The 16,902-nt window shown below is 40.9% G+C and overlaps 1 protein-coding gene across 3 annotated transcripts in view; it reads left to right on the top strand.

Moving 5' to 3' along the window:
• CHD5 (chromodomain helicase DNA binding protein 5) overlaps positions 1-16,902 on the top strand; it is a 2,140,358-nt gene that overhangs the window by 646,316 nt on the left and 1,477,140 nt on the right. For all 3 annotated transcript variants that reach the window (XM_044063016.1, XM_044063014.1, XM_044063013.1), the window contains exon 9: positions 2,947-3,158. In XM_044063016.1, coding sequence (XP_043918951.1) covers positions 2,947-3,158 — 212 coding nt within the window. The remainder of the gene's footprint in view (positions 1-2,946; positions 3,159-16,902) is intronic.

The following is a 16,902-nucleotide window of genomic DNA, read 5'->3' as shown; positions in this document are numbered from 1 at the left end:
GCATCTGTAGTGCTCTTTCCCAGCATGAAACCATACTGCTGATCAATAATCATCATGTCCATTCTTAATCTAGCTTCCACTACTCTTTCCCATAACTTCATGCTGTGACTGATCAATTTAATCCCTCTGTAGTTACTACAGCTCTGCACATCACCCTTATTCTTAAAAACTGGTACCAAAACACTTTTTACAGCACAATGGCACTAAATATACATAACCAACTGATATTGCCAACATCCTGGCGTATAGGTTCATTGCTAACTTTACCCCCCTCTCACCCCTTAAAGGGCCAATCTCTATACCGGAAGAATGCAAAGTTCCTGTAATCACGGCTGCACAGGTAAAAACTACACTCTTCATAGCCAACGACACAGCATCCATGGGACCTGACAACATCCCAGGCTGCGTTCTACACAAACTACAGAATGAACTGGCACCTCACCTAAGCACCATGTTCAATCATAGCCTCACCTCAGGCTTTGTGCCCACTGAATGGCGCACAGTGACAGTTATCCCACTCTACAAAGGGAGAACCACCATGGACCCTGGGAACTACTTCCCCATTAGCCTAACAAGCCTAGTCTGCAAGGCCATTGAACTTATTATCATGGAACTTATAAACAAACATTGGTAATCTCCACACTATGGACCCCACCCAGTTCGGGTTTGTAAAAGTCAGATCATGTCTCCTAAACCTGATAGACTTCTTTGAAGCAGTCACCAAAGCCGTAGATGAGGGTAAGGTGATTCATACAGCCTATCTAGATCTCGCCAAGGCTTTTGACACCATCTCCCACTCTGGAATTATAGATAAACTCACTAAACTAGGTATAAATCCCTATGTCACAAGATGGGTTGCCAAATGGCTCACTGACAGAACCCACACTGTGAAAGTAGCAGACTCCAAATCCGACTTCAGACCAGTGACAAGTGGAGTACCACAGGGTTCAGTCCTGGGTCCTCTCCTGTTTGGTATCTACTTTTCTGAAGTACAGGCTAACACAGAAGTTCTTTGGCTAATGAAGTTCACAGATGACTGCAAACTATGAGCCATAATCAAAACTCCTAACGATGTGGACATCCTACAAAAGGGCCTCACTGAGACAGATGCCTGGTGTCAAAGCCATGGCCTCAAGCTCAGTGCCAACATGTGCATTTTCATCCCCTTTGGTAAAAACTCTGTACCCATGAGCTACCACATAGGTGGTAGTCCACTTAACACCGAAAGTGTGATAAGAGACCTTGGGACACAGGTAGACAGTAATCTCTCCTTTGATAATCACATCGCCACAGTAGTCAGGAAATCCTTCTACGTGGCACACCTCATCACAAAAGGTTTCTCATCCAGGAAAAAAAGAGGTCATTGTTCCACTCTACTCCTCACTCATTAGACCCATTATAGAGTACAATGCCCCTTTTGGTATGTACCTCACAAGACATCTAAAACAACTGGAAGGGCCGCAGAAATACCTCACAAAGAGGATTACCAGCCTCAAACAGATGCCCTACGCAGACCGTCTCAAAAAACTCCAGCTTTCCTCTGTCGCATATCGGCTACTCATAGGCAATCTCTGCCTAACATACAAAGCTATGTCAAACCCAGAGCTGTTGGACATGCTCCACTTAAAGAAATTGCAATCCCTCCAAGCTACACGCTCTAGGGACCTAAACCTTGTCACCACAAATCTGTATCAAACAAAGCTCCTCATTAGCACTCTTCAAGAAAATCTTGATGATTGGATGGGAAATAGGAAATTCACCCCGGGGATCACCTCTGTGGCTCTGCTCGACAGGGTCACAGGAAAATCATTTTCTTGGGTGGTGAAAGCCAGGGTACCTTTTTGGCTAGGCTTATATAGGCCCTAGGGCCAATAGTCTAGTACCTAGCTATGAACTTATGAAGTGTATTCACTGTTGCAGTCCTGATTTCCCTCCCTCCTTCCTCCTTATATCCTCTTTCCTTAAGAAGACATAAGTTTCTTATGATGGCTTTTAGCCACCAGCACCACTTTACCATATTCCCTGTAGCTTCTGACTGGTTAGGGCAAGAAAAACTGATATAATGGCATCGGCTGCCTTGCTTTATAGCATTGACGACCTGACGTCAGTCAACAAGCGGTAGCAGCTGACGCAGAAAACATTGACTGGTATTTAGGCCGGCCGAGGGCTACCACAGCTGGAATAACCCACAGGTGAAGACTGCAACAGTGAATACACTCAAACATCTACATTTATGATAAGTGTACACAACTGTACTTTCTTGTTTACTTTTGAAATGTTTGCCTTGCTCTTAAAATGTTACTTTTAGTATGGTATACCATTTACAATATCACCATATTTTTATCATAGCGATCAGTTTGAAGCATAATATTTTATCTTATGTTCAATCTTTTTATGGTTATATTTGTTATTGTTACAAAAAATAATAAAATGTTTTGGTAAAGAAAAAAAAACATTAGATCAGTGTCCCTAAAATGTTCTTTGTCCCTTTAACACGGTATCTATACTTGTACCTACTTTCGTCCATGTTTTATGCTTCATCAGGTGATTAAAACAGTTTGCTAAAAATAAAAAAACCTGCTGTGAGTGATTTCAATTTTGCATCAATTTACTAAACAGGAGACAAAAGTTTCCCTAACTCCAGAATGCCACACTATTGCTAATATAGATGAGGAAGGAATAGTCATTTTTAGCCATTATTTACCCAACATTAATGTCATGCATCCCTATTTAATTGCCAGGACAGTTGATTTCTTACCATGCTTACTCTGTGTGTGTGGGGGGGGAGTCAGTTGTAGAAGTTCACTTTCCTGGGGATGGGATGTCTTCTTTATAAAAAGTTTCTGTCTTTGCCAACAGATATCAGTGACCACCATGCTTTGTATTACACTGAATGTGGATAAGGGACAATACAAGTATCAATGTTATTCATTTCCATTCTGGTAGCTAGAGCTTTATCATACAGTCATGTACCGAAACTACCAAAGAAAGAATGACATGGATGACCCCCCTCCTTACGACTATGGCTCCGGGGATGAGGATGGAAAGAGTGAGAAGAGGAAGAATAAAGACCCTTTGTATGCAGAGATGGAAGAAAGATATTACCGTTATGGGATCAAGCCAGAATGGATGATAATCCATAGAACATTGAACCACAGGTAAGAAAATGTGTTAGTATTATTATTGTTGTCGATATAGTGTTATAATTACTGATACTTTGTTGACTACCTTGTCCAACTCGATAAGGCCCATTTTCAGTGAAGATCTGTGAAGAAGTTACAATACATGCACAGGCAACCTTCTATTAAATATGCTGGCAGTGGACGTTATGACACAGAGGTGACCTTTCCTGCTGTAAAATGTAGCTTTCATTGTTGTTAATGCTGCTACAAAATAGTCATCCTCATTAGATGGGTTTCAGAAAAGTACAGAAAGGCACTACTAAATTGGAATATAGGAGATGTCATCTGCCAGAAGGAAAAAAACAAGGCACAGGCAAACTCCATATGTGCATAAAACAGAACATCTTGGCATTCAGAATAGAAAAAAAGATGTATTGCTGCTTCAAGGGGCTTAGTTTTCAGGTTTGCTTTCCAGTGGGGTACCTTCAGTGGTGTCTATATGTCCCCCGTCTTCTCATGCATTTGCCTAGTACTCTAGATTAGTCTCCTTCCACATTTTAATGACTTGGAGGTAGCTGAATAGGTGATTCTACAGCTTGTCCACTGTATGGGTTATAGATATAATGTGTGTACGAGTATATATATGCATGCACACATATGTGCATGTCTGCGTTAGTGCATGCAGGCATGTTTTTCCTGCAAGATACACACAAAGATGCATGCATACATGTTTATGTGTGTTGTACAGTGGATAGCATTCTGTCCAGAACTGATAGGTTGTTGTTTATCTGCTGCTTGTTGAGACAGGCTTTGATTCCCTTGCAACCCTGAATACATTAAAGTAGAGTATCAGCAAAATGAATGAAGATATACATACTACAAAAAATAAAAATATTAAAATTGACAGCAGGTAACAATAAAATGCAAACTTTATTCATGCTCACTTCTAGCACCTCAGCAAAAAGCCTTCAGTAGAAATACATCTACACACACACACACACACACACATATATATATATATATCTATATCTATATCTATATATATATATATATATATATATAAATATATGTTCCTATGTTGTCTTTTCCATCCATCTTAACTTATGGATATGTTGGATCTGACTGTATCCAGTGCCAGCAACTTTCAGACTTTGGATGTAAGGCTGACGTTCCTCCCCCTTCCCATAATATCCATCCTCCTTCACAGTCCCACAGATTTTGTTTGCCGCTTAAAGAAGTCAGACACAATTTTCAGGCTGAGTGCTCTCGCTGGTGTTTCTTCACATTTATGTTCAAATAAGTCTAGTTTTCTCTTATAGTGTTGTTTCTTGTATCTTCCTTTACTTTTTTGGGGGTAAATTTAGAATAGATTTGCTTTTTCTGGTGTATTTCTTACGCCTTATTTGCTTTAGGTGTTGGGAGTTTCACAACCTTTTTTGGATTTCTTCTCCCCTTCCACAAAAGGTCATTTTATTTAGCTTGCCTTGTGGTTTATAGCTTTTCTCTAATAGCTTGTAAATTGTAGGGTTTTTTTGGACAGTTCTGTGATTTATGATTTTACAGGTTTCTTTGTAATGTGCCTTATTATGTGGTATCCTAACATGGTTGACAAGACAACCAGCTTTCAAAATGTGCCTGCGGGACAAAATTCCTTTCCAAGATCCTCACACCAAATATGTTTACTACTTGGAAGAAGAGGAGGATATTTTTTAATCCTTTGGGACTCAGGCCCCTTTAGACCACTGCTCTAAATTCTTACTCAAAGGCCTTCTCCCTGCCTTCACTGGAGAATAGGTTTATTCTCATGTGGGCTCAAGATTTGCAAAAAAAGCCTTTGGAGAGACCGCATTGTCAGATCTAAAAGAAAAATATATAAAGAAAAGGATAGGGAAAAGGAGAAGGAGAGGAAGAAAGGGAAAGTGAAAAGGAGAAGGAGAGGAAGAAAGGGAAAAGGAGAAGGAGAGGAAGAAAGGGAAAGGGAAAAGGAGAAGTAGAGGAAGAAAGGGGAGAGGAGAGGAAGAAAGGGGAAGTGAAAAGAGAAGGAGAGGAAGAAAGGGAAGTGAAAAGGAGAAGGAGAGAAGAAAGGGAAAGGTAAAAGGAGAAGGCGAGGAAGAAAGGGAAAGTGAAAAGGAGAAGGAGAGGAAGAAAGGGAAAGTGAAAAGGAGGCGGAGAGGAAGAAATGGAAAGTGAAAAGGAGAAGGAGAGGATGAAAGGGAAAGTTAAAAGGAGAAGGAGAGGAAGAAAGGCAATGGGAAAAGAGAAGGAGAGGAAGAAAGGTAATGGGAAAAGGAGAAGGAGAGGAAGAAAGGGAAAGTGAAAAAGGAGAAGGAGAGGAGGAAAGGGAAAAGGAGAAGGAGAGGAAGAAAGGGGAAGGGTAAAGGAGAATGAGAGGATGAAAGGGAAAGTTAAAAGGAGAAGGAGAGGAAGAAAGGCAAAGGGAAAGGAGAAGGAGAGGAAGAAAGGTAATGGGAAAAGGAGAAGGAGAGGAAGAAAGGGAAAGTGAAAAAGGAGAAGGAGAGGAGGAAAGGGAAAAGGAGAAGGAGAGGAAGAAAGGAAGGAAAAGGAGAAGGAGAGGAAGAATGGGAAAGTGAAAAGGAGAAGGAGAGGAAGAAAGGGAAAGTGAAAAGGAGACGGAGAGGAAGAAATGGAAAGTGAAAAAGAAGAAGGAGAGGTAGAAAGGGAAAGTGAAAAGGAGAAGGAGAGGAAGAAAGGGAGAAGGAGAGGAAGAAAGGGAAAGTGAAAAGGAGAGGAAGAAAGGGAAAGTTAAAAAGATGTTCTTAATGACTCGAGGAAAAAATCCCCAGATCCATCAGACTTCTCTAGCCCTGCCCTGAAAATTTCCAGATATTCGGACCTTTCATCTTCCCTTCCATCAGGGCCAGATCTGATCTGGATCAGTTTGCAGACATCTCCAGTTCTTTTGTATCCATGTTTCTCCCTGGAGCAGACTCCTCCACTGCTGCAATCTCCTACCCTGTATTCATAGAAACCCTTCCATAGGTCTTCCAGGTCACCTTTGACAGCTTCTTCTCTCAGGTCAGTGTAGTTGGTGAGAAGTCTTTTTGAAATGGACATGGATAGGATGATGTGAAAATTGTTGAGGACTCAGATCCAACTGGGGATCCTTCTTAACTCCCCCCTTCTTGGGTAGCAGGATCAGTAAAATAAATAAAATATAGCTGTAAGGCAAAGTCTAAAATAGGGGTGGAGATCATCCCTCCACTTTCCATCTGGTTTCTTTTTCCCCACTGTGAACTTCAGATGAGGTGGTCTTGGATCTGAGCATTTCCCATGAAGTCCCTTTGTTGGAGCTGACAATTTTGTTGTCTTCAACTTCAAGTGTGTCTCTCACCCAACAAGCTCCATGGGCTTCTCATCTTAGTGGATCTTAGAACCAAGAGCTTGGTGTTAGGGTGTCAGGATCTTGGTCTGCTTCAAGGTTGATAGTTTGGCCTGGGTGTCTGCTTCAAATGTGAGCCATACCACATCTCATGAAAGTCTCTTATCTGGGTCGAACCCCAGGAGAACTCTTTCATGACTGGTTTCAGCTTCAGCCTTCAAAACATTTATGTATTTATTTGTTTGTTTGACATTTGCTGACCTGTTTGGCCCAGGTGGGACAGAGCCCTTTTTCAGGGGAGACCCGGGGAGAAAAGTTCCACAGTAAATGCATACAATTAAGTTGACTTAGTACAAAGATAATAATACAAAATCTCAGGAAGACATATACAATAGCAGGTTTAACATACATGGCAATTAGAATCTACATTTCAGCATGTGTAGGTACAGTGCAGAGTACAAATAATAATACAGATAAAATTTGCAAGGCAAAGAATAGTGGTTACAGTGTAGTTAAAGGTAAGTGAGTAAGGGTTTCTAAGCTTAGTCATTTAACTGTTGAAAAGTTATATACCAGAACAGATTAAATTGGTTGTGAATGGGAGAAGAGGTGGTCAAGTATGAAAATAATTTTGTAAGAGTGTAGGTTAGAGGCAGAGAGGTAGGAAAGATGGCTTGCAGTGCTGAAATGAAGAGTGATTAGGAGAAAGGTAGGGTTTCACTGATGTAGTAGAAAGGTGAGGGATAGCATAGCTTAGAGAGATGGGTCAGTCAGGGGGGAGATAGAACAGACACAGTTTATTTTTGCTTAAGTGTTTTTTACTGCCTTTCAGAATTGGGGTTTGATCTAATGTGTCAGATGTCTAGTCGTAGTTTATTCCAGTTCTCAGCAGGGTAACAGCTATAAAGGTTTTTTCCTATGTTAATCTTGGGTTTGTGAATGGACAGGAGATGTTGGTCAGAGCTACGGAGTGTTCTTGCTGGGGTGTAGGGAAGATGATAGATGTGATGCTGGGGCAGAAAGTGGGCTGGTATAGAATAGAATAGAATAGAATGAATTTTCTGAAGCTGAGAGAGGAGGAGGTTATGGGGGAATTCTAACCAGTTCAGTTTTCTGAGTACTAAGCAGTGATGAGAGGAATATGGTAGTTCAGCAGCAAATTTAGCTACCTTGTTATAAGTGGACTCTAGATTAGAAATAAGTGTGGCCTATAAATTGGTGAGAATTTGAGAGCCATAGAGAAGGGTTGGTAATAGGCATGCAATAGAGCTGTTTTAGCTTTACTTGAGAGAAAGTTTTTGTTTCTATAAAGGAGACCATGTTTTTGATGGGTTTTCTTAATGTTACTTAGAACATGCAGGTCAAATTTTAGCTGGTCATCATTAATGACTCCTAGGAGTTTGATGTGGCTTTCTACTGTGATAGGTGTGTTAGTGTGGGAAGTGATGGTGAAGGCTGGTTTCAGGTGGGACATTCTTTTTGGTATGAAGAGCAAGAGTTTGGTCTTCTTTGGATTTATGATTAGATGGTTTTAGTTGAGCCAGTTTTCAATTGACAAGAAGGAGTCCTGTGTTTTAGTATGAAGTTCGGGGGGAGGTATCAGCAATGGTGATGACTGTGGAGTCCTCTGCATACTGGACTAGTGATGAGTGTGGGGTAAAGGTGATAATTGATTAGTAAAAATGTTAAACAGCAGTAGTCCTAGGATTGACCCTTGAGGTACTCCCATCTGTATAGGGAATTCAGGGGAGATAGCAGAGCTCCATTTGACAGATTGGAAATAGTTGCTGAGGTAACAAGAGAACCAGGAGATAGTGGTGGTGGAGAGGTTTAATTGAGAGAGTTTGTCTAATAGTAGGGGGTGGGAGACAGTGTTGAATGCCTTTGAGAGGTCAAGAAAGAGACAGGAGACTAGTTTATTCTGGTCTCTGGCTTGTGAGATGGTGTTTATAAAGGAGATGAGAGCAGTAGAGGTACTATGACCAGGGCGAAAGCCATGTTGGATGGGGGTGATTAGGTTCCCTTGTGTAAGATATTGTAGGATTTGTTTGTGTACACATTTCTCCAAGATCTTAGAGAGAGGTAATAGAATTGCTATGGGCCTATAGTTGGATAGTTCGGTGGAGTTGCCTCCTTTATGGATGGGAAGAGTGTAGAACTTAGTTTCGGTAATAGATTGGTTGATGAGAATAGAGATGGGTAGGGCTAGAGAGTTGGCAGCTAGTTGGAGAAAGAGTGGAGGGAGACCATCTGTTGAGGGAGAACATGGCTTAAGCTTAAGGAGCCGAGATTTTATGTATGTGGTGGATACAGTTTTTAAGCAGAAAGCAGATGAGGTGTTAGAGGGAATAGGAGGGAAGGAGGGTGGGGTGGAGTTAGAATTTGGATGGTTGATAAGTTTACTGATGGAGTCTATGAAGTAGGAGTTAAAGTTAGTAGCAGTTTAGAGGGGAGTGATAGAGGGGCATGGCTGGGGAGTGGATGGATTACCTGGAAGAAGGCTTTGATTAATTGTATGCAAGAATTTCTTTGGGTTATGTAGGTGTGTTTCGGGGGGATTTGAGTAGTAGTTTCTCTTGTCGTCGTTAATTGCTTTTTTAGTAAGTTTGCGAAGTTGTCTATATTGTTGGAGGTGAATGCACAGCTTGGTTTTGGTCCAGAACTTCCAATTTTGTCCCTTTGAGCCATTAGGGAGCGAGTGGAGGGAGTTAGTCAAGGGGATATGGCAGATTTTATTCTGACATTGCTTATGGGGGCAAGGGAGTTGAGTATGTTAAGGAATATTTTATTAAATTCCGTGACAGCTTCATTGAGGCGTAGCTGTCTGAGAAAGGACCAGTTGATAGCTGAGAGTTGACTGTTTAGTTCTCCCTGTCATGTAAAGAGATGACCTGTCCACATTTGGATCCATCCCAACCCTCCCTGGCTACTCATGTTTCGGTTCAACATCATTCTACTCCTTCATGACCGTCTGCTCAAATGGGGCTTGACTTAGCTCATAATGGATCTCCCCTTCATTGTCTGCCTCTTTCCTAGACCTTTCCTCAGCAGAAGAGCACAGAAAGTATACATGCAAAAGGAGACATTTAGACTCCCAATAGCAGTCATGCACACATGACACTAACCTCGATGAGGGGGAATGGACCCTATTGCCCCCCAGAAGACATCTCCTTTGGAGACATCCATGAGCTGTGTCGGCAGAAAGGGGGTCAGTCCAATAATCCCCCTTCCCAAGAGGAATCCGTGTCTGTTGGGGCCTTTGAAGCTAGCCCGTGTACTTTCTGGGTAGTTCCCCCAGTGGACAAAGTGATAGATGTGATATCCCAATAAGCATGGAAAGAACCACATGTGATGGGTCCCATCCCTGTAAACTTGATAAGATTTTGATCTCACCCCAATATAGGCCACACTGGAGCAAGGGGCCTTTGGAAGATGCCATTGTGGTGGCAGCAGCCACTAAGAAAGAACAGTCTGCGGAGAGTTTCACTGCCCCCCCCCCCCCAAACAGAGAGTCTCATGCCCCAGACAAATTTACAAATTTGATAAGTGGGTATATGCTTCAATGATGTTTCCTTACATGTGCTAAAATACCTCACCCATTTAACTAGATTTTTATCGGATTTTACCAAAGAACTCTCCAAATCTCTCTCTGTCTCTATCTCTTGAGTACCATAGCAGCAGAATCATGCAAAACATTGGATTTGCAGATGGCAACCATGCAGTCCATTACAAATGTGTCTATATGTCTGTTGTTCAGTGCTGCAGATGGCACATCTAGAGAAGCTGGTACCAGCATTGCCATTCACCGACATGCCTAGATGTGTCTCTTTGATTTTGCAGGAACTTTAAATGTCCTTTTTGAATGCTTCTTTTCATGGGACCTCTTTGTTTGGGCTGGTTACAGATACTCAAAAAAACAACAACAAAAAATACTGTTACCAGGAGCATGCAGGATGGCAAAACCCTTTTTGTTGTTGCCATCTGTTTTTCCACCCCACAAAGGTCCTTTCCTCAGAATCAAAAGGGTGGAAGTGATTGTGCTTCAGAAAGTCTCAAGGTCTTGTTCAGGACTCTCATAGAGACAGACCTTCCATGGTCAGAGAGAGTAATAAAAATGAACATCACCCTGGGGTAGAGGTTTTCTGAAAAAAACAAGTGTTTCAAGGACCATTCACCAACAAACCCTTTCAGCACTTCCGAAAAGTTGCATTTGGGGGCACTTGTCTCTGCACTCTTGCACCTGGTTGGCCTTCACTCTTGATTCCTATGTACTGAAAGTAATAACCAGAGGCTACTACACCCCTTTCACCCCCCCCAAGACTATCCGAGAGAAGCTTTCTTGATGTACTACCCCAGCAGAGAAAGGCTGCAGCCCAAGAGTCTGTAAGTCTGCTAGACAAACAAGTCATCCATGAGGTCTCACCAGACCAGCAAGGGTCCAGAGTCTGCTGAAGACTCTGTTTGGTTCTGAAGAAAAACAGGAGCCCTCAGACCAATTCTGTATCACACTCAGTTGAACAAATTCATAAAAGAGACTTCTTTCCAAGTCCACTGTTTAGTCCCTATTACCTCTTCTAATTAAGGATGACTGGATGTGCTCGGAGTATCTTCAGGATACCTACTATCAAATTAAAATGACAAGGTAGTCTAGAAGTTTTTCTACTTTCAGCTGGGAGCCAGTCATTTACAATTTTGAATGCTGTAATATTCTTCCATATTACTTCCCAGAGTTTGTGGTAGCTGGGGACTCTGTCCCGTAAGTTGAAACAGTAACATTGGCTATGAAAGTTTTGCACTTACCGTAACGCTTGACTCATGTAATCTGACTCCATCCATCTCAACCTTCTATCTTTCTGTCCGCCATCAATATTTTCATAGGTTCATAGGTGTGTACTAGGCTAATGACTCTGGGGACTTTACAAGCCTAGCCCATAGAGGTGCCCTGGCATTGTGCCACCCATCGTTAGTGCTCAGTGCCGCTATCAAGTAGAGCTACTGAAATGATTCCTGGGATGAACTTTCAATTTCCCATCCACTCATCAAGATTTCTCTTGAAGAGGGCTAGTGAGGTGCTCTGCTTGACATATATGGGAAGTCTGTTCCAGAACATGGGCAGTCTCTGGGTTATGAAATTGTCCCTCCAACATGTTCTGTTGATTGTGGTAATGAGGTTGAGGAGTGTGTGGTGCGGAGGGATTGGGATTTCTTTAGATGTAGCATTTCTAACAGAACTGGGACAGACATGGCTTTGTAAGTCAAGTAGAGATCGCCTCTTAGTAGATGATATGAGACAGAGAATAGCTGGAGTTTTTTGAGTCTGTCCATGTAGGAAATGTGTTTAAGACCTAGGATCCTCTTCATGAGGTACTTTTGTGGCTTCTCCAGCTGTTATAAGTGTCTAGTGAGGTACATGCCAAATGGGGCATTATACTCTATGATTGATCTAATGAGGGAAGAGTAGAGAGAAATGATGACATCTTTCTTTCTGGATGCAAAACCCTTGGTAATGAGATGTGGCACATAGAAGGACTTTCTGACCACAGTGGCAATGTGGCAGTCAAAGGAGAAGCTGCTGTCAACCTGTGTCCCAAGATCTCTTATAATTCCTTCAGTTTTCAGTGGGCTCCCATCGATGTGGTAATTATTGGGAACTGAATTTTTCCCAAAGGGGATGACGACACATTTTTTGGCATTAAGCTTAAGGCCATGGTTTCAACACCAGTCATTGGTCTCAATGAGGTCTTTCTGTAGGATGTCTGCATCACTTGGGGAGTTAATAATGGCTCCCAGCTTGCAGTCATCTACGAATTTGGTGTTGGCCTAGATTTCTGAGAAGTAGATGCCAAACAGGAGAGAACTCAGGTCCGATCCCTGTGGGGCTCCACTCATGACTGGTTGGCAGTCTGACTTGGAGTCCGCTACTTTCACACTGTGTGTTCGATCTGCGAGCCAGTTTGTAACCCATCTAACGATATAGGGGTTGATGCCTAGTTTGGTGAGTTTATCAATAATTCCTGAGTGAGGAATGGTTTCAAAGGCTTTGGCCAGATCAAGGTAGGCTGTATGAACTGCCTTACCTTCATCCACCGTTCTGATGACTGACTCAAAGAAGTCAATCAGGTTGAGCAGGCATGACCTACATTTCACAAAACCAAATTGCATGGGATCTAGAGTTTGGAGATTCCCTATATCTTTGTTAATTAGGTCCATGATGATGATGTGCCCCATAGCCTTACATATCAGACTCATCAGGCTAATGGGGGCGATAATTTCCAGGGTCTGTCATCACGCCTCCTTTATGGAGAGGTATGACTGTAGCAGTGCGACATTCAGTAGGGACAAAGCATGAGGTGAAGCTGTGAGTGAACAGAGCACACAGATGTGGTGCCAGTTCAATTTGTAATTCATGTAGAACACAGCCAGGGATATTGTTGGGTCCCATGGAAGCTGTATTCTTGGCCTTAGACAATGCAGCTTTAACCTGTGCTGCAGTAATGCAGGGTGCCTGGCATTCTTCTGGTATTGAGATTGGTCCTGGGGGGGGGACAAAGTTGGCACTGAATCTGTCAGCCAGTATGATGGCAATATCTGTTGGCTCAGTATAGCAGGTGCCATTGTGCAGTAACTCAGAGCAAATATGGATATTGCCATGGAGATTCTTGATATAACTAAAGAAGGCTTTGTGGTTGTTTTTACTGTTTGCCGCAATTCTGCCTTCATAGCTGGCTTTGGAGGTTTTGATGAGGGATCTCAACATTTTATTGAGGCTATTAAGGGAATTTTTCCAGTCTTGGGACTTCACCTTTTTCTGCAACAGATTCATCCTTCTGTTGTAGAGTTTATTAATGGCAGGGGACCACCAGACTGAGCGTCTTGGTTCTATTGGGTATGGCTAGATCCATGCATTTATGTACATGTTCGTAAAGTGTCTTAGGCGAGAACACTGAACCATCCAGAGCCTTGTCTTATTTACAGTCCTTAACTGTATTTTATTGTCATCTTCAGTTATTTCTTCCAATAAAAGGCATAGATTAATCATTTTGTATAGGGACAAACTTGATCTGAATAACTGTTAGAGCAGAGGGTATTATGGAAAGAGGGAGGAGCCTGAGTCTTGAATACAAAATCTGAAACTTGCCAATGTACCCATAAGTTGAGATGGATGGAAGAAGACAACACAGATCTGGCATTATGGTAAGTAGATAACGTTCATTATCCACCAGAAAATAGTCCTCTATTTCCCCCTGTCCTTCAACATATGCTATCTCAGGGAGTGATAGAAACAGTTCCTCCTTTCCAGGTTGGGAAGGTTTTTATTCAGGAATATATTTAGTGCCAAATTTATTTATTTATTTATTTATTTAACATTTGTTTACCAGGAAAGTCCGACTGGCACAGAGCCCATTTTCTGCGGAGGCCTGTGGAGAAATGCTCCAGATGCATGTCTTTGGACAAATAAAGAAAATGCTTGGAGACCAGTTATGGATCTTTCTTTCCTAAATCTGTTGTGATACTACCTAAGTTCAGAATAATGCCTGTTCACTACCTGCTACCTCTTCTTCCTCATTTAAGATTCTTATCATCATATCCCTAGTCGTGGTGGTACAGCGTTAGCATTGTTGCCTCACAGCAAGAGATTCTCCTGTTCGATTCATGGCTGGAGTGCTTTCTGTGTGGAGTCTGCATGTCCTCCCCGTAGTCGAGTGGCCTCCAAATGACATGCGTGAATGGGTGTGCCTTCGCTGAAGGTTGGGCGTTGGGCTGGCAACTCGGCACCATAAAATAATCTACTGCCAATCATTAGCAGACCGGAGTTCTGCTGTGGTGACCCCTAACCGGGAAAAGACGAACAGACAACATCATCATCACATCCTTAGTCATCCAAACTTCAGACGTTTCTCAAGGTTTTGTATGTCTGGTTCATATTATCAGTTCTCTGCCTTACCACTTGGAGTATCCACTGCACAGAGAGTGTCCACAAAGTGTATAAGATCCATTTATAGCTCATTGTAAGCTACAAATCATCTACATTTTTCCATATTTAGACAACTTGCATATCTTTGCAGAGTCTTTTTCAAAGTGTCAGGAATCTCTCATTCGGGTGAGAAATCTTTTACACAAGCATGCATTCCAAGAGTTCATTCAAGTTTTTTTTTACTCCTTTGCACTGGATTGTGTTCCTGGTGTGTCAGCTAGACACCTCAGTTCAAAGGCTATTCTTCCACAGGAAAAAATAGATCTATATTGTCGCTCGTTCATCTCTAACACATATAACAAGAAGGCAAAGAGATGCACGACACTCCTTCCATGCCACAGGAACTGTAACAGGAACTGTTAAATGAATCTCCAAACACTGAAATACGAAAAGTGCAGACTTTATTGGATTTAAGCTTCTCACAAGCTTTTCGTCGGTTGAAAATATACCAACTTCTTCTGAAAACTCTATAACAGATGATAAAACCGGAAACAACGTCACTCAGTCACCACCCCTTAAAATATCCTCACATCTATATGTAAGAAAATATATTTTTATATATACAAAATATCTTTCAATACATATATTTTTATATATACAAAATATCTTTCAGTACATTTAGAAATATTTAAAATGTTCAAAAACATTACATTGTAATAATCGAAAAAATCTAAAAATGGTCAAAAACATGTGGAACAAATGACTGTTCCTAAATTAATATATATATAACGAACATAATATTAGATGTGAAGGAATATATACAAAAACGTTTTTATATATAAAGTGGTAAAATGAATAGAAGTGGAAATAAAAATGAAAAATAAAAATATATATGAATATATATGAATATATATATATATATATATATATATATATATATATATATATATATATTTATATGTAAATAACCCGTCAATCACCCTAGGTGTCTATTAATCTACACTGCTACTGACTGCAGAAACTGCTACCAAAAACTGTTATAAAAACAAGTGGCTTGTAAATATACTATTTGTCTACATATGTAACTGTCCTCTTAACATGTTATACGTATAAAAATTTAAAGATATAAAAATATATCATATTGGGAATCAATTTAACACCCCTAAAACTATCTAGTTAGACTTTTAAGTTTCAGTATACATGTTATGGATAATCTATCATTTATGCCCGGATAATGGCAGGCGTCCAGTCTTAATTGCCAAATCAATTCTCTCCCTTCAAGGTTTAATGAATCGGCTCCTCCCCTGCCATCGGATCTAATTTGATCTATAGCTGTAAAGGAAAATGAGTGCAATGGATTTTCCTTTACATGCTTTACTAAAGCGTTCTCCTTCCCCTTCCTGATAGCGTATAAATGCTCGTAAATACGCTCTTGTAGTTTTCTGCCAGTTTTTCCGACATAGAAAACTGGGCAGTGGGAACACTTGGCTAGATAGACTACTCCTGTACTAGAACAATTAAACCTTCCTAGTATTCTACATCTAGACTTCCTTATAACAAAGGATGACCCCACAAAAATGTGCTTACAATAACGGCACATATTGCATTTTAACATGCCTGCTCTTGACTCCAGTATCTTAACTTTAGATTCCAGAATACCTTTGAGGTTTTGACGCCTAAAACTATTTTGGGGTGTTCCATATCACTCTCCCTAAGTATTCCCTCCTGCATGATGAAACTCCAGTTTTTCTGTGTAATAGAGATGATACCTTTCACATCCACATTGTACATTAGGATGAAACTACAAGGATAAGGAGACTTAGCTACTAGATTGGATATACAGTTATCCTCCCATGCATTAGAAAGATTTACGATAAGCACATAAAAGCCTGACAACCGCTTGTTGTGGACTTCACTGATTAATTCCAAAATGAGCCCTTTCAGGTATCCTCTTTTGAGGAATAGACTCTCCATGAATTCGCATTCATCATGAAAGTCACTATCTCTAGTCACCATTCTTGCAGCTCTCACCAGTTGCCCCTTTATGATGGATTTCTTCTGGGCAAAAGGGTGACAACTGGTGAACTGCAGATAGCTATTAGAAAAAGTTTTTCTTTCGGTGAATCCTAGCTATATAACTGTTGGAATTTGTATCCTTTATAAGGTCAACGTCTAAATATAGTGTAGTATAAACTGGAAGTCACCACCACGTAAAAGAATATTTCTTTATTAAAACAACAGAATAAGCGCTTTCGCGTGCATCCACAAAGGCACGCTTCTTCAGATTCAATGAACATTACCAAAAACTCATTCATTATATCTACAATACATTAATTCAATTACGAACTAATTAACCAATGATGTTGATTCTTCACTTATTCAATTAATTAAAACAGGGTGTAGCCTAAAAACAGTTTTTGTTACATTTCTTTTGAAACCTTCAAAGTCAAGTAACATAGTATGTTATCAAACAATCCATGTACTGTTGATAACAAGTATAAATTCAACATTTTAATATATAGCAA

This window comes from Protopterus annectens, chromosome 2.part1 (genome assembly GCF_019279795.1).
Source record: "Protopterus annectens isolate FY-2018-M chromosome 2.part1, PAN1.0, whole genome shotgun sequence".
In the NCBI taxonomy this organism is placed as follows: Eukaryota; Metazoa; Chordata; order Ceratodontiformes; family Protopteridae; genus Protopterus; species Protopterus annectens.
This window is presented reverse-complemented; position numbering and strand designations above follow the sequence as displayed.